At 42.0% G+C, this 22,624-nt stretch overlaps 1 protein-coding gene and 1 pseudogene across 1 annotated transcript in view; both read left to right on the forward strand.

Moving 5' to 3' along the window:
• LOC138078569 (14-3-3 protein theta pseudogene) overlaps window positions 1-8,995 on the forward strand; it is a 111,083-nt pseudogene extending 102,088 nt beyond the window's left edge.
• A 2,129-nt stretch (window positions 8,996-11,124) lies between these two features.
• ZDHHC17 (zinc finger DHHC-type palmitoyltransferase 17) overlaps window positions 11,125-22,624 on the forward strand; it is a 97,910-nt gene continuing 86,410 nt past the window's right edge. Inside the window, exon 1 of the mRNA XM_068970157.1 lies at window positions 11,125-11,217. Coding sequence (XP_068826258.1) covers window positions 11,125-11,217 — 93 coding nt within the window. The remainder of the gene's footprint in view (window positions 11,218-22,624) is intronic.

The following is a 22,624-nucleotide window of genomic DNA, read 5'->3' on the forward strand; positions in this document are numbered from 1 at the left end:
CCCTTATTTCTGATTTTAGTGTGAAAGCTTCTAGTTTCTCACCACTAAGTATGATATTATCTATATCATACTTTTTTTTTAGTTTTTAAAATCAAGTTGAGGAAGTTCTCCCTTTATTGCTAATTTACTGAGAGTTTTTATGATGAATGGGTATTGGATTTTGTCAAGTGCCTCTTCCTCATTTAATGATATGATCTTATTTCTCTTTTTAGCCTTTTGATGTGATGGATTATGTTAATTGATTTCCATTGAATCACCTGAGTGGTTGGGATAATTCCCATTTGGTTGTAGGGCATACTTCTTTTTATACATTGTTGGATTCAATTTGCTAGTATTTTGTTGAGAATTTTGGAACTGGCATTCATGAGAGAAATTGCTCTGAATCCTTCCATTCTTGTGTTAATAACATCTTTGTCTTATCCTGATATTAGAGTAATGCTAGTGAATTAGAACTAGAATGAGTTAGGAAGTATTCTTTCTGCTTCTGTCCTCTAAAAAAGATTGTAGAGAACCAGTGCAACTTTCTCCTTAAATGTTAGGTCAAGGTACACTTTTAAAGTACAGTTTGAAACCCTAAAGACTCTACCAGAAAATTACTAGAGCTAATCAATGAATATAGTAAAGTTGCAGGTTATAAAATCAACACACAGAAATCCTTTGCATTCCTATACACTAACAATGAGAAAACAGAAAGAGAAATTAAGGAAACAATTCCATTCACCATTGCAATGAAAGAATAAAATACTATTCTACCTAAAAATATATCTACCTAAAGAAACAAAAGACCTATATATAGAAAACTATAAAACACTGGTGAAAAAAATCAAAGAGGACACAAATACATGGAGAAATATACCATGTTCATGGATCAGAAGAATCAATATAGTGAAAATGGGTATACTACCCAAAGCAATCTACAGATTCAATGCAATCCCTATCAAGCTACCAACGGTATTTTTCAGAGAACTCGAACAAATAATTTCACAATTTGTATGGAAATACAAAAAACCTCAAATAGCCAAAGCAGTCTTGAGAAAGAAGAATGGTACTGGAGGAATCAACCTGCCTAACTTCAGACTCTACTACAAAGCCACAGTCATCAAGACAGTATGGTACTGGCACAAAGATAGAAATATAGATCAATGGAGCAAAATAGAAAGCCCAGAGATGAATCCACACACCTATGAACACCTTATCTTTGACAAAGGAGGCAAGAATATACAACAGAGAAAAGACAATCTCTTTAACAAGTGGTGCTGGGAAAACTGGTCAACCACTTGTAAAAGAATGAAACTAGATCACTTTCTAACACCATACACAAAAACAAACTCAAAATGGATTAAAGATCTAAACGTAAGACTAGAAACTATAAAACTCCTAGAGGAAAACATAGGCAAAACACTCTCCGACATAAACCACAGCAGAATCCTCTATGACCCACCTCCCAGAATACTGGAAATAAAAGCGAAAATAAATGGGACTTAATTAAAATTAAAAGCTTCTGCAAAACAAAGGAAACTATAAGCAAGGTGAAAAGACAGCCTTCAGAATGGGATAAAATAATAGCAAACGAAGCAACGGACAAAGAATTAATCTCAAAAATATAAAAGCAACTTATGCAGCTCAATTCAAGAAAAATAAACGACCCAATCAAAAAGTGGGCCAAAGAACTAAATAGACATTTCTCCAAAGAAGACATACAGATGGCTAACAAACATATGAAAAGATGCTCAACATCACTCATTATCAGAGAAATGCAAATCAAAACCACAATGAGGTACCATTTCATGCCAGTCAGAATGGCTGCTATCCAAAAGTCAACAAGCAATAAATGCTGGAGAAGGCGTGGAGAAAAGGGAATCCTCTTACACTGTTGGTGGGAATGCAAACTAGTACAGTCACTATGGAGAATAGTGTGGAGATTCCTTTAAAACTTGGAAATAGAACTGCCATAAGACCCAGCAATCCCACTGCTGGGCATACACACCGAGGAAACCAGAATTGAAAGAGACACGTGTACCCCAATGCTCATCACAACACTGTTTATATAATAGTCAGGACATGGAAGCAACCTAGATGTCCATCGGCAGACAAATGGATAAGAAAGCTGTGGTACATATACACAATGGAATATTACTCAGCCATTAAAAAGAATACATTTGAATCAGTTCTAATGAGGTGGATGAAACTGGAGCTGATTACACAGGGTGAAGTAAGCCAGAAAGAAAAATACTAATACAGTATACTAACTCATATATATGGAATTTAGATAGATGGTAACGATAACCCTGTATGTGAGACAGCAAAAAGAGACACAGATGTATAGAGCAGTCTTTTGGACTCTGTGGGAGAGGTGGAGGGCGGGATGATGTGGGAGAATGGCATTGAAACATGTAAGTTATCACATGTGAAACTAATCGCCAATCCAAGTTCGATGCAGGGTGCTCGGGGCTGGTGCAGTGGGATGACCCAGAGGGATGGGATGGGGAGGGGGGTTCAGAATGGCGAACATATGTACACCCATGGCAGATCCATGTCAATGTATGGCAAAACCAATACAATATTGTAAAGTAAAATAATTAATTAATTAAAAAAAATAAAGTACAGTTTGCATTTGGAAATTATGTGGTAGCTTATGGTGAAGCAGCTTGAATCCTAAGCATGGTGTCTGGAATTATCACGATGGGGAAAGGAAATACTGGATCACATAGAAATCCACCCTTGCTTTGTTTCAGAGCACTCCTTTGCTGATTTCTATTGATACAACATTTACTGAAAACCTAGTACATGACAGCAAGCATTGCTCTGGGTGCTTGATAATTAATTAGTTAATTACACATGCACATTTATACACATATATACATATACGTCAGAGAAGGCAATGGCACCCCACTCCAGTACTCTTGCCTGGAAAATCCCATGGATGGAGGAGCCTGGTGGGCTGCAGTCCATGGGGTCGTGAAGAGTCAGAACGACTGATTGACTTCATTTTCATGCATTGGAGGAGGAAATGGCAACCCACTCCAGTGTTCTCGCCTGGAGAATCCCAGGGACGGGGGAGCCTGGTGGGCTGCCATCTCTGGGGTGGCACAGAGTCAGACACGACTGAAGCAACTTAGCAGCAGCAGCAGCAGCAGCAGCAGCATACATATATGTGAATAAATAGTATCTACCGTTTGTTTAAAATTAAAATTCTTTGTTTTGACATAATTTCAGATCTTTGCTGTGGTAACTGAATACAAAATTGCTACATATCCTTTACCCATGTTCCTCAAACATTAACCTTTTATTATTTTCTCCTTGAGACTTTGTCATAACATTCCATTATACTTAAATATTTCAGCATAAATTTCCTAAAAACAAGAACATTCTTTTATATAATCATAAGGCAATGATTAAAATCAGGAAGGCAGCATTGATACAAAAGTACTGTCTACTATACAGATCGTATTCAAATTTTGCCAGTTGTTCCAGTAGCAACATATGTTGTCTGCTAATGCAACATAAGATTCTGGGTCACATATTGCCTTCAATTTTTATTTAACTCATAATAATTCCTCACTGTTCCTTTGTCCTTTATGACAGTGACATTTTTAAGGAGTACAGGCCGTATATTTTGTAGAATGTCCCTCACTTTGGGTTTGTCAGATGTTTCTGCTTCATGATTAGATTCAGGATATGACTTTTGGTAGGAATATCACAGGAGTGACATTGGCTTCTCAGTGCATCATTTCAGGAGACACTCAATATGAATTTATCCCATGTTCCTATTTTTAAAGTACTTAGCATCTAGCATTTGTGACAGGACACAGAGAAATAATCCTGGTATAGTCTGATCATCACAATAAGTCAGATGTACATGAATGTAGACACATTCATTCATTCTTCATACTTGCTTGGCTTACCACTTTGCTCCAGCCATTTCTGCTGGAGCCAACTCTGCTCTGCCACGGTCTGTGTCAAGTGCTTGGGACATCTCTTGCTACTGCAGTAGGAACTCTCTGCCGCCACCACCTGGGATGCCTACAGAAGCCCAGCCAGCTATTTTAGCACAGGCACAGACTGGGGGGTGGAAGGAGCTGACACTGAAGGGTAGAGCCAGAGAATCCATCATCAGCTCCTCCACGTCAGGCACTCCTGACAATTCCGAGGGACGATGTACACAGCTCTCCAAAGGCTCTCATCTGGACAAAGCTCCAGGCACCCAGAGTGACGACCAGCTCAAAACCTATGCCTGCAGACAACAGAAAGACATGGGCGCGGGGGGTGAGGTGGGGGGAAGGAGAGGGTTGGATGCACTGAGAGAGTGGCACTGACATATGTAGAGTGCCATGTGCAAAATCACACGTAGAAAGTCAAGCATTTGTCTATGAACTAAGTAAGGATGGCCCTTGAACGGTCTGAAGACAATGGCAGTTGTAAGACCTGTAGATTGACTTATTTTTGTTAAGGACTCATGAAGACTTTCTTCCCAGGTGGTACAGTCTTTAAGAATCTGCCTGCCAGTGCAAGAGACTCAGGAGTCATGGGTTTGATCCCTGGGTTGGGAAGATCCCCTGGAGAAGGAAACGGTAACCAGCTCCAGTATTCTTGCCTGGAAAATTCCATGGACAGTGGAGCCTAGTGGGCTATGTGAGCACACATGCATGGCAGGGCATGAAGACTTAAAGAAAGGATAGACTCATGTTACCAACACTTAACTCCAGGCAGGCTATGAAAATCAGAAAGCCTCCAAGGCAGTACTTAAAGGGATGCTTATTTTTTGTATCCACAAAGCAAACTGTGCTGATAATCAGATCCAGGACTGAGTTGGAAGGTCACAGAGCTACACAGAAGACTGAATATACTGTCTTGACAAGTCTTCTATGCTAAAGGCAGGGCCCTATAAGGGGAAAAAGTAGAATCCTGAGACTTTCAACAGTAGCATTTAGGTGAACAAGCCTGAGAAATTGTCAAAATGTCTTGTGAAATCTGTGTTGGTACAAGTACCTTCCTCTGCTCTGCTTAAGAATAGCCTCCCTTTTCTGGAGACCCTACAGTAAACCTGTATGAAGCAACAGACACAGAAACAAAGATCTGTAAGACCTGGTTAACATTTATTTACCTGAAGGAACAGAGGAGTGAATCCTGAAACTGCCAGATCAGGGAAGGCAAAGAAGGACAGCAGAGAACTCGCTGAGGTTGAAAACCATCTGGAGTTTCACGATGTGGCAGGACACATGAGCTAAGTCTAATATATTGCTAGGATGGCTCCTTAGACCTTGGATAGGGTGAAGACCTATAGGAAATGAAGGACAGACTCTAGAAGTGCCTTGACTGCCTTGAGGAAGGTGTCCGAAGGCTCAGAGAGGTTAGAATATAAGAAAAATTTATAATATTATCCCTGAGAACTCACCATCTGACTGTGTTCTCTGTAAGAGTCCGGTGGGTGCACCCACCTCAAAGGCAGTAAGAAAGTCGGTGGTGAGGGTACCATTGACATCTCCAAGAAGCCCAGTGGCAATTATCCATTACAGGTGACAGTGAAGAGATGCTGCTGTGGGACTGGGTTCCTTAACATTATCTGGATTGACAGGAATCCAAAACAGCGGAGGCCTGGTGGTAGCACTTAACCTACAGAAGGAAAGTGGACACAATTGTGATAATGGGCTGCAAGGCCAGAATGACAACAGAATATCTTCATCCACAGAGCTCTGTAATAATGACTAATAGACCCTCAGTCAGTCAGTTCAGTCGCTCAGTCATGTCCGACTCTTTGCAACCCCATGAATTGCAGCATCCCAGGCCTCCCTGTCCATCACCATCTCCCAGAGTTCACTCAGACTCACGTCCATCGAGTCAGTGATGCCATCCAGCCATCTCATCCTCTGTCGTCCGCTTCTTCTCCTGCCCCCAATCCCTCTCAGCATCACAGTCTTTTCCAATGAGTCCACTCTTCACATGAGGTGGCCAAAGTGCTAGAGCTTCAGCTTCAGTATCATTCCCTCCAAAGAAATCCCAGGGCTGATCTCCTTCAGAATGGACTGGTTGGATCTCCTTGCAGTCCAAGGGACTCTCAAGAGTCTTCTCCAACACCACAGTTCAAAAGCATCAGTTCTTCGGCACTCAGCTTTCTTCACAGTCCAACTCTCACATCCATACGTGACCGCTGGAAAAACCATAGCCTTGACTAGACGTACCTTAGTCGGCAAAGTAATGTCTCTGCTTTTGAATATGCTATCTAGGTTGGTCATAACTTTTCTTCCAAGGAGTAAGCATCTTTTAATTTCATGGCTACAGTCACCATCTGCAGTAATTTTGGAGCCCCCCAGAATAAAGTCTGACACTGTTTCCCCACCTATTTCCCATGAAGTGATGGGACCAGATGCCATGATCTTCGTTTTCTGAATGTTGAGCTTTAAGCCAGCTTTTTCACTCTCCTCTTTCACTTTCATCAAGACCCTAGTGAGTCTCAAAGCAAGTTAAAGAGCATCCACTAGGGTGTTACTTGATCTGTATGTGTAATCACAAAAAAAGTCAACAGCTGGTTAACATTTCCTACTGTCAGGGATCTTCCCAGCCCAGGAATGGAACCTGCATTTGGCAGGCAGATTCTCTACTGCTGAGCTGCCAAGGAAGCCCATATACTTACTGAGAATAATTTTAATTTTATTTTAACCTAGGATAAACTAGATGACTTCTCAAAGTCCTTTAAAAGTTAAAGTTATTAGTCAAGAACTAGAGTCATCATTTATCACAATCAGGATTTTTCTTTTTTTTCCCAAACTGGGATCCCTGGACTACGCTGAGAAAGTCCTGAACTCTCTAATATTTACGCAAAATTGTGTGTATGTATGTTTGGAAATCTGTAGTTCCCACTGTCTTCTCATAATTGACTAATCTAATGGCAAGTATCCCAAAAGTTGAATTTGAGATGAATCTCAGGGGATGAAATTAGGAAAAAAGTCTTGCAGTGAATGAGGTAACCAATCGTAGAAAGAACCCAAACTTACCAATGAGGGGTGGAGGTGTCAGGGAACTCTCAGGTTCAGAAATCTGAGAACAGTCTCTAGAACAGCGGTTCCCAATCTTTTTGGCACCAGGGTCCAGTTTCGTGGAAGACAGTTTTTCCACCGACCAGGGTAGGGGGGATGATTCAAGCACATGACATTTATTGTGCCCTTTACTTCTATTATTATTACATCAGCTCCATCTCAGATCATCAGGCATTAGATTAGAGATTGGGGACCCCTGCTCTAGTATCTAATTATATTAGCAGATCAAAAGCTGACTGAGGATGGAGGAAAACTTTCAGCTGTGGGGGATTTCTAAAATGTCCAGATGGTCAGTTAAAACTGCACTACAGATTTTCTCCCTTAGTACCTGTTAAAAAAAAAAAAGGTCTAGAAAATTCACCAATTTAGCAATCAAAAAATGAAAGTGGCATATTCTAAAGTTAAAAAGAGAGAGAGAGAGAAATAAAAAATAGACAGGGACACAAAGGAGCATAATATTCTGAAACAAAGCAGAGAAGAATGAATGAGCTTACTTCTTAACTGTGCCCTTTCATCCACCTACCTAACTCAAGCTACACTGATAAAGATAGCAAATATCTGAGATTCACACTAATTGGCAGAGAAACCAACCTAGTTTGGTTTTGTGTTTCATTTTGTGACTGTACATTACTAGAAATAGCTGCAAGAAAGTCTGGTGAGGTAGAGAAAGTGAACCACGGAGCTGAGGTTTACAACGAAAGTGAAAGTTCCAGGACTTTAAGATGGGGAGACAATCTGAAGTCTCAGGGCATTTCCTTATGGGAAAGAGATAAGAGATATGAGCTAGAATAAACTTTCAGCAAAGATAAAATAACCCTGGTTTTCTCACGCAGGCTGTATCTTGCCTTAACAGGGCCTTTGTCTCCACCACCATTTCCTCAAGGAAAGGAAAAAGTAAACAGAAGAAGAAATACACTGTCCTCAAATAGGAACTAAGAGTAGAAACGAAACTGGATTCAGATATGTAGGGAAGAAAGTAAAGACGACAGAAACAGGATTCAAACCCAGGTGGTCTGACTAGCCTGGGAAATCTGGATAGAAGAATGTTTCCTAAATAATATAAATCAGCTGAACCAACTTTAGTTCAATTTCCAACTCTCAGTCTGATTCTTAGGTATAAATAAGTCAATGAGAGAGGAGCCCCGAGTTGCTGATCTAATACCTTGCAAGCGTGTTTGCGTGTGTGCCAAGTTTCTTGTGTCTGACTCTTCGGTGACCCCATGGACTGGAGCCCACCAGGCTCCTCTGTCCATGGAATTCTCCAGGCAAGAATACTGGAGTGGGTTGCCATGCCCTCCTCCAGGCGATCTTTGCTACCCAGGGATTGAACCTGCAGCTCCTGCAGCTCCTGGGTTACAGGCAGGTTCTTTACCGCTGAGCCACCGTGGAAGCCTGATCTGATACCTTAGGGGACATAAACTAATCAGGATACATCCATGCAGTGATGGGCCAGGAGCTTGGGGAAGAGGTCAGCGGCAGCACTGCCAGGGAGCATTGTGAAAGTAGCCCGGTCACAGTCTGGGCCTGTAAGTTACCACACATCCAAACTGTCCTAATGAAAATCCTCATGTGTGTGTGTGTTAAGTTATTCAGTTGCATCCGATGCTTTGGGATCTCATGGACTGTAGCCCACCAGGCTCCTCTGTCCTTGGAATTCCCCAGACAGGAATACTGGAGCAGGTTGTCATTTCCTTCTCCAGGGAATCTCCCAGATTCAGGGTTCAAACTCACATCTCCTGTGTTGCAGGCAGAGTCTTTACCGTCTGAGCCACCAGGGAAGCCCTCATGTAAGTTTGCTCTTTTAATATCCTTCTGAACAGGAAACCTGGCAGGGGTCCAGCATAGTGAATCAGAGCACCATTAGCACTGAGGTAACTGGGACCTGGGACTCTCTACCAGATTGCTTGCATTTGTACCTGGACAAAAGTCTCCTCGAGCAGCAGGATATAGAGAAACCATAAGGGGCAAAAATTAACTACACGTGCAGCTAGGGCAACTGTCAAAAATAAGACACAAACAGGGCATACACCAACTGCCATTTTGGTGGTGTGGGGAGCAGAGTATTTTGTATCATCCCTACACACAGTACCACCAAGGGGGTGAGCAGACCACCTAAACACCCCATCCCCCAGCCATCCCACCAATCAGCCCAACACTTACTGCATTTAAGGAACCAGCCTGACCTCCTAGGAGAGCAAGGGCACCTGTTACTTGAATTCACTTCCTCCTGCTGTGAGTCCCAATAAAGCTTTGCCTGAAGCCTGGCCTCTTATCAATTTCCATTTGTTAAAGGGTCCAAGAACTCGTCAGTAACCGCACCTCATCCCCAAGCTAAACACATGTCAAATTTCACATACTCCTTTAGTTCTCTAATTCGATCTTATCTACACCAATGGGACAAGATGAAAACTGAATTGTTGTAGCGAAAATTATTTCTGTCCATGTGAAAATGTGTCTGAAAGCAGTCTGGAGCACCGAAAGCAGGACCCTAATTCTGTTTAACTCTGCATAATGGGTGGAGGAGTCAGAACCAAAATTCTTGGTTTGGGCCAGGATCAAAAGAATGAAAATCAGCTCAGACCAAAATGAGAAAAAGCAACTGTGCTGGGAGAACAGACACTGATAAAACCAGCCACAAAGTTAACAGAGATGCTATTTTTTCCCCCCAGCCATGCAGCGTCTGTAAAATGCCATTTTACCCCGCTCTGAGAGATACTTTTCTCTTGCCAATGATGCCCAGACACTTTGCTTTTTTCTTTTATTACTATACTACCCAATTACTAGGCCGCCCTCTCCCACTGACAGCATCCAATCCCCGGTTACCCCTCTTTTCCAAATCCCGCCTCAGAAACAGCGTCCAATCCAGAACCGATCCCCGCTCACCCAGACCCTACAGACCTCCTCTGGCGGGAACCTAAACCTCACAGAAGACGCTTTCTCCTACCTTTCTGAGCGGTATTCAAGCTTCCTCGGAGTGCCCTCCCTCCTGATTACAAATAAATCTGATACTGTCGGATTGCAGGCTTCTTCCTGATTTGCCTTTAACACAAAACAGGTTAGTATCAGGATCCCTATGAAATAATGCTTGTTGCTAAATCGTTCTCTGAGCAGTTTAGATTTTCGATTTTTAATAGCTAATAAATAAATACTTTCTATAACAGTGCCATCAGCACATTTCTAAAACCCAATCCCCGCTACCCACCATGGAGCCCTAATATCCGTTAAAAAAAATGTATTTTCCTCTGGTTCGCATTTCAGCGAATTCAGTTTAAATAACTTCAGTTCTGAATTCCTGGATTACATTAAAATGTAGCAGAAGGGGGCGTGCGGGTTTTGAGGGCGTTCATTTTAAATGTGGTTATTCGTAATTCAAGACAGGGCAGTTTGGGATCGTTTTAAAAAGGCTTCTTCAGGAAGAAATCCCAAGCTTTATCCGTGTTTTCTGGGGTCCCCCCGGAGGCATAAACTGCGGGACGATCTTTCTGAGGGCGGAGGAAGGGGTGCGTCTTTCTTTTTCCAGGAGCGACGCACATCTGGATTCAAGCCTGAGCGTCCCAAAGCTAGTACCTGGAGCGGGGTGATGGCTGCACCCCAGGTCGCTGAGGACGGGTCCCGGGGGTCTCGGATCGGGACAGCGGGATTTGCTGGCGTGGGCTGTCCCGACTGCCCGGGCCCCCGAGTCCCGGCTGCACGGCTCCGAGCCCTGCCCTCGTGGCTGCGCCGCCGCAAGGTTTCCCACGTAAAGGACCGGGTTACCCCCTTGCTGGGCGGCCGAATCCCCCCGGCAGCCAGAGGCGCACGGCTGCGGGAGGCCAGGGCCCGCCCCCGCGCGGCGGCGCCCACGCCCAGAGCCTCAGGCCGCCGGCCCCGGCGCAGTGCAGCAGAGCGCGCTCCCGCGCGGGCCGGCCCCACACGCGCGCACGCGCGCAGGGACCCGCGCGCTCCGAGGGGGAGGGGGCAGAGGGGGCGGCACGGGGGGGAGGGGAGGAGGACGCGGCGACCGCGTCGCCTCCGGCGGGGCTCGCGCTCGCCCTCGCGCTCGCCCTCCGCCTCGCCCGAGCCCCGCGAGGGTGAAACGCTTTCTCCCGGCATGCAGCGGGAGGAGGGATTTAACACCAAGATGGCGGACGGCCCGGATGAGTACGAGAGCGAAGCGGGCTGCGTGCCCCTTCTCCATCCAGAGGTGAGGAGCGGCTCCGAGCGCAGTCCTCGCCCCACGGTCCCCCCGGCCCTTCGCCCCCGGACGCGCGGCCGGGCGGCGGCCTGCGCGTGTGGGGTAGTGGAGCGTGCCGGAGTTGGGGAGGGCGGGCAGGCAGATCCAGGCCCGAGCGGGCTGTGAGCGGATAACGGGGGAGGAGATAGCGGGGCGGGCCCGGCCGGGGCGTGCTCCGGGACGCCGTCCCCGGCTGTGCCTGGAGGGCAGGGGTGGAGGTGCTGACGGGTCTCCGCTGTCGCTGCGCTGCTCGCCGGTCCGCTGGAGACGGGGGCCTGGTGCTGGTTTGGAACTGCAGCTTGAGCGCCTAGTTCTGCTCAAGCCTCCCCGCGGGGGTGGGGGGAGAAGGAAGCGCGTTTGGTTTTGATTTCTTCAGTTTCCCTTCACCAGAGTGAACGACCGTGTCTGTTCTTCCCATTTGGCTCTCTGGAGATGTGTAGGGTACGGACACAGTTTCTTGGCCAAAGTGATGTCCTTCCTGTTGTGCCATAGGCAGCACCTCGGGGCACCTTGTGTCAGCTGTCCGTATTTTAGCGTTTATCCTTAAACGATTAAAAAGAGAGGTCGAAACTTTTGGGAATAGACCCACGCTCACAGTAGCTTGTCAAAGTGTCTTGTTTTTAAGGGGGACAGGAGCCAGAAGAGGATAGTGCAACACGTTTTCCCATCACATGAGTATCTTCCCTGGAAGTAAACAGCGCTCCGCTCCAGGATCAGTAGCATTCTGGACGTGTTTACTTCTTAGTTCATAACTGAGGGAGTGCTCATTCAGGCCTGGAAGCGATTCTCGATGCCTCCCGGTTTTGAATGGCCCACAGTGATGTGCGGAGGGCAGCTGCAAAGCTTCCTGAAAAACTCGTATAGTTTTTATGAGCCTTTTAAGGGATGAAGACAATCTCTGTTGTGGTAGGGTGAACAAACATGGAAGCCTCTAACTGGTTATCATGCATTAGAATGATTCTGTTTATTTCTGCAGTTGAGATTATAGCCGGTGTATTGTTTGTTGTTTAGTGGTTAAGTCGGTACAAACTTTTTTGGAGCCCTTTGTACTGTAGACCGCCAGGCTCATCTGGCCATGGGATTCTTCAGGCAAGAATACTGGAGTGGGTTGCCATCCCCGTTCTCCAGGGGATCTTCCCCCACCTAGAGATCCGACCCACGTCTCCTGCATTGGCAGGTGGATTCTTTACCACTGAGCCAGGAGGGAAGCCCATAGCATGCTTATATTACTTAGTAAAATATAAATACAAGCACTTACCCATGTTATATACTAATACTTGTCACCTTCTCATTTGTCACTTTGACTTATCAAAAACAGTGGGACGCCACTCTTAAGTGAAAAGGCTACTCTGGATTTCTAACAAACAGAGCTGTACAATAAAACTAAACGTTCTTTTTTGACCAAATGGTAAAAAAAATTCTCAGAATTGGCATTGGAGATATCTCTCTTTTAGTTCACGCTTCAGGCCCTAAAACTATATCAAGAAATAGACAAAGTTTTCAGAAGACGCCGCTGAAAATGTTGCTAAGGAACATTTCTAATCACCTCTTCCTGTGAAAGTATTTTTAAATACATAAATACTGATTCTGTGTATTTTAACATAACTTTTCTCTCTTCATAAACTTTTGCTTTGTGAAGTAGTTCATTGTTTGGTACTTTAGGAATAATTTCAACAGGCGACAAATCCAGAGATTGCTTGGTGTAATGGAATGGCCTGTAGGCTTGAAATTCAGAGACCAGGCTTCAGGTTACCATTTGATAGAATCTTAACTAGAAAATCAACTTCCTCATCAGTGAAAGTGAAAGTTGAAATACATGACAGTTACCATTCCTTTTTACTTGGCAAACACTGGATTCGCTTAGTTCAGATATTTTGAGTCTTAAGCTCATAACTGTTAATACCAGAGCTATGCATTTTTCCTGTGGTTAGTTTTGCACTCACAGCTGGTATGCGAAGAGCTGACACATTGGAAAAGACCCTGATGCTGGGAAAGACTGTAGGCAAAAGAAGAAGGGGGCGACAGAGGATGAGGTGGTTGAATGGCACCACCCACTCAATGGACATGAGTCTGAGCAAACTCCAGAAGGTAGTGAAGGACCGGGAAGCTTGGCATGCTGCAGTTCATGGGGTTATAAAGAGTTGGACATGACTTAGGGTCTAAACAATAGACCTGGGATAATTCTGTGTGTGTTCTTGGGTAAGCTACTTCTCTTGAGTTTTAGGTTCATGATTTTTAATAATGGGATGAAGTAATATAAGCTATAATAAGGATTAAGTGAGAAGTAAGCAGTGTCTTCATTCTTCCTTGGAAAGAAACTGAACAAACCTTTATTTGCTTTGGTGAGCAAATAGGATAATAGTAGCTTTAACTTGCTTAGCATGGACTTTTGGCTAGACAAACTTGGGTTCCAATTCTGGATTTGTAGTAATGAGCCAAGTGACCTGAGACAGGTTCTTAGCCTCTTAAAGCCTCAGTTTGTTCATCAGAAAATGGAAATGCTGCCTAGTTCATTTGGCTTTAAGGGATCAGGTTGTGTTGAGCTTTGTTGAGCTTTAATAACTGGCACATTGTAGGTGCTCAGCTAATGTTTCTCCTTTCTCCAACCAGAAGGAGAATGGTGTTATATATTTATTTTGATTTTGATAAATGGTTTAGAAACTTGTTTGGGTTTTAATTTAATGGAATAGGATCTTGCAGGAACAAGTTTATTTTACTTTTTATGTTCAAATTTAGCACTGTGTCACAAAAATTGTTTCTCACTATTTGTTGAATAGATCATTTGTGAGGTAAAGACATTATCTGTTCCTTAAATCTGTTAATATGCAGACTGCTCACTGTTAAAACCTTTCTTAGGGGATTATGTAACTAGATGAACAATGAACCCTCCTTTTTAGAAGTATTTGCTGTGAGAGAACCTTACTTTTCAGTTAATTAAATAATCCATTCATTTAGTAAGTCATTTAATTATTTGTTTATCTTGAGACTTCAGGATATTCGTGATAAAGTCAATGTGAAACAGTATAGGATGGATACTGGTTAAAAGCCAAGACTAGTGACAAATGGAAAATCTAGATTCTGCCTCTTACTATCATCATGGTCAAATTACATTTTATGCTTTTGTGAAATTAGGTTCATAGTACCTACCTCTAAGTAGAATAATGTTTATAAAGCAGTCATCGCAGATCTAGGTACATAGACTGCCGACCTAATCTAAAGGGCCTTGGGCCCTGACATAAAGTGAGTACTGATGCTGTTGACTTTTGTTTTCTGATGAGATAGACTTTTATTTTAATGGAAAAAATTAGAGGCTATTTGGAAAAAGATAAACTGATTATCAGGGGATTAGGCTGCTAATCCCAGCTTTTCTACTTTAGGCCAGTAGACATTTGAATTATACTTTCTTTCTTTGCTTTTAAGATAAAGAGGCTAGACTATATGCTGTCTTCAGATTTCGTCAGACTTTAATGTTCTGATGTATGTTGTAATTTTTCAAGGTTGATAGGCTTGGTCATCTCTCTGCTAGATGCACAGCACTGTGCTAGGTTTTATAGGTGAAAATGTAATAAATAGCTTCTGCTGTCCAGAAGTTAATGACCTAGTTGGGAAGATAGGCGAAACCAAGTAACTGCTGAAAGGAGAAGTGTAGTCAGTAAGTTTGGATTCCCGTTATCTAGACTGGTTAGAAGTAAAACTTAAGTGGATGGATACCATATGTTGGTCTCTAGATCCAGCTGACTTGCTGTCTGTCACCAGCCTTCCGTCTCACTTGCTAATACATCCTCAGTAAGCCACCCCTGCTCTTTCATATAATGAGGCCATGATACTCCCTTCAGTCAGAGTATCATTATTAGGGCTCTCTGTTTGAGCAAGAGCTGACTTAGAGCTTTGAACTGGATTGCCTAGATGACGTAGAACTTTCATCTCTTGATTGCTTCCTTTTTTTCCCCCTCAATTTCAAAACTTCTATTACTGCCTTTTCTCTAGTGTCTCATTTTTTTTTAATGCTAACTTTTTACATAATGTGAAGCAAAAAAACAGCATTAAAAAAATGAGACACTAGAGAAAAGGCAGTAATAGAAGTTTTGAAATTGAGAGGAAAAAAAAGGAAGCAATCAAGAGATGAAAGTTCTACATCATCTAGGCAATCCAGTTCAAAGCTCTAAGTCAGCTCTTGCTCAAACAGAGAGCCCTTATAATTGCCTCACGTTACATTTGTGTATATTTGTGTCTCATTTTTGGAGAAGGCGATGGCACCCCACTCCAGTACTCTTGCCTGGAAAATCGCATGGATGGAGGAGCCTGGTAGGCTGCAGTCCATGGGATCGCAAAGAGTCGGACGTGACTGAGCGACTTCACTTTCACTTTTCACTTTCATGCATTGGAGAAGGAAATGGCAACCCACTCCAGTGTTCTTGCCTGGAGAATCCCAGGGACGGGGGAGCCTGGTGGGCTGCCGTCTATAGGGTCACACAGAGTCGGACATGACTGAAGTGACTTAGCAGCAGCAGTGTTTCATTTTTTCTTTGTTTAGAGTATTAAACTGAAGTACTGAAAATTGCTTTTCTTTTTCTAATAGGTTGCTGGCACATTCTTTCCCTGCAAAACAGGTCTTTCTGTCAGACTTTAGGATCTGATCCCTTTTTTTATTCAACAAAAATTCAGCTATAGGCCATATACTTGTAATTTAGATTTAAAAATACTATACCTCAAGCATAGTAACCACTGATTCAATATATATAAAATGAAAATGCAATTAATCGGTGACCTCATGAACTGTGGCAAAGCCAAAATTGAAAATTACTGATCTGTAGAACAAAAAAATTACATTTGATTGTGAGAAGGGCCATCGTACTGTTTTGATCACTGTTTTTATTTAATTTGTGAGACTTATCCACAAAATTTTTATTAAGAGTGGACTGTTCAGTAGGTACATATAGGAGTGTATAGGTTGCAAGTGGTTCTGTTCAAATCCTAGTTTTCTACTTGTTACCCATGTGACTCTGGGCAAGTTCCAGAGTACTGTGTTCCAGTTTCCCAGACTAAAATGGGGACATAATAGCCCCTATATCATGAAGTTGCTGTGAAGATTAAATGAGAAAACGTATGTAAAGTTCTGTGTCTGGCAGTTGGTAACACAATGCATGTTAGCTGTTAATGTTGTGATAAGTTAGTAATAACCCAGGCAAGAGTAGTATTCATATATTAGATTTTGAGACAACTGACTAAGTAGCTAAGATAAAGAAAATTGGTTGTCTGGGGTTTGAAGAGAGGATGGGCAGGCAGCTTTTTATTATAAACGTTTGCTTGCACTATTTAATTTTCTTAAGGGCTTCCCATTCTCTCATAGCTCAGTTGGTAAAGAATCTACCTGCAATACAGGGGTCCCGGGTTTGATCCTTGGGTTGGGAAGATCTCCTGGAGAAGGAAATGGCAACCCATTCCAATATTCTTGCCTGGAGAATCCCATGGACAGAGGAGCCTAGCAGGCTACAGTCCATGGGCTCTAAAGGAGTTGGACATGACTTAGCAACTAAACCAACACCAAGGGCTTCCCAGGTGGCTCAATAGTAAAGAATCTGCCTGCCAAGCAGGAGACATGGGCTTCAGTCCCTGGGTTGGGAAGATCCCCTGTGAAAGGAAATGGCAACCCACTCCAGTATTCTTGCTGGGAAATCCCATGGACAGAGGAGCCTGGTGGGCTATAGTCCATGGGGTCACAAAAGAGCTGGACATGACTTAGTGACTAAACAACAACAGTTTTCTTAAAGATGTGTGCTTTGATCTAAGAGTGTTTATTGAAAAGCTAAGTATGGTCTTCATGCTTTGATAGGCCACAGAGTAAGTCATTATAAAATAACAAAAGATGAATTGGCGGCCTTCAGGTCCCTCTGGAGAGATGAAGGTGCACCTGTGTGTGTGTATTTTGTTAAAATTTTTAAATGCATTGTGGACCTCCTTTCCTCTAGAGAGTATCTTTAAGGGTGTCTTAGGGTTGGTTAGTCACTTAAGGTGTCTTGATGTAGTGTGCCTTTAACAGAACTCCCAACAGGTATGTAATCCTTAAAGATGTTATTTCAAGGTTATGTGAAATTTTCTTTCAAAGCATCATCTATTTCTAATATTATTTTATGATTAGATTCTGTTACAGATAGGTAATTTAAGAATAAAATATCAAATAGATTAAACTGTGGAATTTAAAAAATTGATTGAAGGCAGTATTTGTATTTACAAAATAAGCAGGTAAAATTCTCACCCAGTGCAATAACTATACATTTGTAGGATGATATCTTCTGTTAAATTCTCCGTAAAATTCTCCTTAGCTACAAGAAGCTAATTTGAAAGTAGAGTGAAACTTGAGCTTTCTGTGAGATATTATGAAAAACTTAATTTCCTGAATTATAGAGGGTTAACAAAATATTTTTTGTTTTTGTCTCAGTTGTTGAAGATTTGCCAAGTGAGTTATTTTGACTTTTTAGGGTTAATACATATTAAATATGATAGAATCTTTCTTTGATAAATCAGAATATTATAGTGTCTTAGGCTCATTTTTCTGATTATCAACAATTATTGTTGAGATGGAAACAGTAGGGATGAGTATACCTGAAGGGTTTTTTTGTATATATATCAGATAACTTATGTTTTTTTCTCAGTTGTTTTATACTAGGAACAATCAACTGAGAAATAATAACTAATGGTTGAGAAGTTACTGTACCCTCGTTCAGTTTTTTAGAATAACTTTCTAATTATGAACATCTATTAATTTATGAAAGATTTAATGAAGGATGAACCAAATTGGTGACCAGAACTATTCTCATTCTCGTGAAAATAAATGAATGGATGAATGAGTGATTAAAGGAACAAACTGTTCCATGCCTGAAGAAGTTGCTTGTCGTGTTAGTTAGAATCCTTGGACTGCAAATGTCACCAGCCTTTTAAAAATCTCCTTGGGCAAGAAAGGGAGTTTCCTCATTCACATAGCCCACACTTGGGATGCCAGCAGTGCAGCTGGGCTCAAGGGTAGCTGGAACCTGAGCTGAGGATGTCACCAAGACGGTCTTCTCTCTCGTCTCATCTCTGCCTTTCAGCTTCATTTTCTCCTTATGCAGAGGAGGTTCTGTGTTCTCTGCAGTGGGGACATGGATGCCAGCATCATGTCTAAAACCTCAGCTAACCATCAGAGAGGGACTGCGTGTCTTTCCTCATTCCACACTGGAAAGTGGAAGCAGGTCCTCCTGATTTAGTTTATGTGCCCACTCCTGTGACCATGGGAGAGAGCGTAAACTTGGCCAAGATTTCTTGCTTGGAATCGGAGGAGGAAGAGTTTCCTTAAAGAAGGAATGCTGCAGGGAAACTGTTTCTGTGCTCTGTACGCTTAATGTGAAGAACTGTTTCTTTGCTTCCTTCCAGTCTTCTCATTTTCTACGTACTTCGGGACTCTAATTACACTGCACTCATTGTTAACAGTAAATGTTCTAGTTGAGCTACTGAATAGCATTCTGCATGAATAATCCAGACTACGACTGGGAAACATTCTCTGTAAAGGCCAGATAGAAAGTATTTTCAAGTTTGTGGACCGTGTAGTCTCTGGAGCAGCGACTCAGCTCAGTGGTGATTGTATGGAAGCAGTTGTAGGCAATGTGGGATTGAATGAGTGTGCTGTGTTTCAATAAAACTTTATATATAAACTTAAGTGCTGGGCCAGATTTGAATTATAGGCTCTATTTGCCAGCCCCGATCTAGATAATATGTAAGAACTCCAAGAAATTTATGTTAAAATATATAGTTCAGTGCATTAAACCCCATTCACTGCTGGTATGCAATAATTTCATCTCCCATCAGCCTGGGAGATGGGTTGGGTAAAATAAGAATGTGTGTGTCTGTGTGTGTGTGTTTATTAGAACCTTATGGAGGACTTATGCTTCCATATACACATTTCAAAGTTTCTAATTTAGTATTTGGGTTTGTGGTATGTATGTTTTGAAAAACTTTCAGAGGTGATACTGTAAACAATCCCATACTTTATCCTACCCTCTCTGATACACACTTGATATGTGGGAAAAGTTTTATTATTTGTTTTTCTTTTTTGCACAAGAAGGAAGAAGGATGCTAATTTGAGATTTAAAGTATAAGGTGTTGTATTGTGTGCTTTTCTTGTTATTTCCTCAGTCTTATCACAAGTGTAATTGCTAAGTTATCAAATTATAACTATGAGCTGGTCACTGTCCTAAGCAGTTTTGCATATGTGTTCATTCATTTAATTCCCACACCTTTTTAAATACATCTTTTACAAAGGAGAGGATTGAGGCATAGAGAGGGTAACTTGGTGGTAAGTAGCAGAACTGAATTTGAATTCAGGGCTTCCCTGGTGGTTCAGAGGTTAAAGTGTCTGCCTGCAATGTGGGAGACCTGGGTTCCATCCCTGGGTCGGAAAGATCCCCTAGAGAAGGAAATGGCAACCCACTCCAGTATTCTTGCATGGAGGATCCCATGGACGGAGGACCCTGGTGGACTAGAGTCCACGGGGTCGCAAAGAGTTGGACACAACTGAGCGACTTCACTTTCACTTTCACTTTCAGTTTTAAGCTGCTTAAATCCAGTTGCCCCTTTAGTATTGTGCAGCAGCTTGTGATAGTGATGATACAGAGTTGATTGAATAGCTGGCTGTGATAGCAAATGTCCTTGATATTATAAAAAATATTTTTAATAGATTAATTTTTAGAATAGTTTCCGGTTCACAGCAACATAGAGCAGAAAGTACAGAGAATTCCCATATACCAGGGGTCAACAACTTGCACTGGAGGTGGCATGTTTGTTACAGTCATTGAACCTGCATTGACCCATCATTATCCTCCAAAATCTGTACTTTACTTCCGGTTCTCTTCTAGGTTTTAATATGGGTTTTGACAAATGAATAATGATTACAGTATCATACAGAATAGTTCCATTACCCAAAAAATGCTCTGTGTTCTGTCTACTCATCCCTCTCTCTCTCTGCTAACTCTGGCAACCTCTGATCTTTTTGCTGTTTCCATAGTTATCCCTTTATCGTAATGTCATGTACAGTTGATCCTTGAACACATGGGCTTGAACTGTGTGAATCTACTTACGCATGGATTTTTTTTCAGTATTAAATACTACAGTACCATGTGCATCTTGTGTGTGCATCACAAGCTGGAATCAAGATTTCTGGGAGAAATATCAACCTCAGATATGCAGATAATGCTACCCTAATGGCAAAAAGCAAAGAGGGATTAAAAAACTTCTTGATGAAGGTGGAAGAGGAGAGCGAAAAAGCTGGCTTAAAACTCAACATTCAGAGACTTAAGGTCATGGCATCCGGTGCCTTCACTTCATGGCAAAATGCATGGGGAAACAGTGGTAGATATTATTTTCCTGGTCTCCAAAATCACTGCAGATGGTGACCACATCTATGATGTTAAAAGACTCTTGCTCCTTGAAAGAAAAACTGTGACAAAACTAGACAGTGTATTAAAAAGTGGAGACATTACTTTGTTGACAAAGGTCTGTCTAGTCTGTCTGTGGTTTTTCCAGTAGTCATGTACGGATGTGAGAGTTGGGCCATAAAGGTTGAGCACCGAAGAATTGATGCTTTTGAACTGTGGTGCTGGAGAAGACTCTTGGAGAGTCCCTTGGACAGCAAGGAGATCAAACCAGTCAATCCTAAAGGAAATCAATCCTGAATATTAACTGGAAGGACTGATGCTGAAGCTGAAGCTCCAATACTTTGGCCCTCTGATCGAATAGCCAACCATTGGAAAAGACCCTGATGCTAGGAAAGATGGAGGGCAGGAGAAGGGGTAACAGAATTGAGATGGTTGGATGGCATCATCAACTCAATGGACATGAGTTTGAGGAAAGTCTGGGAGATGGTGATGGACAGGGCAGCTTGGTATGTTGTAGTCCACTGGGTGGCAGAGTCAGACATGCTTTAATGACTGAACAGTGGACAACAATGTGCATCTTACAGTCAACAGCGTCTTTGATTCTGAGGAATCCTACCTCTAAGTAAAGTTTAGAGTAGCACGTGGCACGGAGTTAGCTGTTACTTGTTTTACAGTCTTCCCTTTCTGAGAGAGAGAATTGCTCAGCGTTGTTGAATCTGTTTCTGCCTTGGAGATTTTATCTCCCTTCACTGTAATTAAAAATATGCATTAGTCTTCATTCATAATTCTGTAATTTTTATAACCATGAATAAAATGTAGACATCATTTTCTAAGGAAGTTTTGCTTTTGATTTAACACTTGATATAATACTTGTTATTTTCTTACTTGTCTCCTTTTTCCTGAGGATAATTGAATGTTAATGCTCAGTTGCAGAGTCCAACTCTGCAATCCCGTGGACTGTAGCCCACCCAGCTCCTTTGACTGTGGGATTTCCCAGGCAAGAATACTGAAGTGGGTTGCCGTTCCCTCCTCCAGCGGATCTCCCTGACTCTGTACCCGTGACTCTTACATCTCCTGCGTCGGCAGAAGGACTCTTTACCACTGCGCTCCCTGGGAAACCCTACTGGTATCATACAGTGCTATAAAATTCACACTTTTTCTGAAGACACTTTTGCCATAGTTTCATCTTAGCACATAATGACCTTTCCCATTATAAAATGTCTAGATGTGCCTTATCCAGTCTGGCAGCCACCAATGGCCTGTGGCTATTTAAACTGATCAAAATGAGTAAAATAAAAATTTGAGTTTTTCAGTTATATTAGTCACATTTTCAGTGTTTTATTAGCCGCGTGTAGCTAGTGACTACTATTATAGATAGCACAGAAATATAGAATGCATCAGTAATTGCAGAAAGTTCTATGGGACAACACTGGTCTGTATAGTTTTTGTTTTAATTTATATCCTTTAAAGCTTTTTTTTTAACCACATAGCTATTTTTATTGAGGCATATTGTATTTATAAATTACACATTTTAAATGTTTTAAGTTAATGATTTTCTTTGAACTAAAAAATTTTTATATGGACATAATTATAGATTCACATGTCGTTACAAGAAAAAAATGCAGAGAGATTCTGTGTACCCTTTTATATAGGTTTTTCAAATGGTAACACCTTGCAAAACTATAATACCGCGTCCGAGAAGTTGATATTGAATCAGTGAAGTTACAGGATATTTTTATCACCAGAAAGATCTTTCATATTGCCTTTGTATACACCAACCTATTCTCCCATTTCTATAATTTTGTAATGTAAAGAATGTTTTTTAAATGAACTCATGTGTGTATCCCTGTGAGACTGGCTTTTTTCATTTAGCATAACAGTTTGGAGATTCATCCAGGTTTTAGCATGTATCAGTAGTTCATTCCTTCTTACTGGGTAGGATGTGGATATACATCCGCATTGTTTCCAGT

Source organism: Capricornis sumatraensis, chromosome 4 (genome assembly GCF_032405125.1).
Source record: "Capricornis sumatraensis isolate serow.1 chromosome 4, serow.2, whole genome shotgun sequence".
Lineage (NCBI taxonomy): Eukaryota > Metazoa > Chordata > Mammalia > Artiodactyla > Bovidae > Capricornis > Capricornis sumatraensis.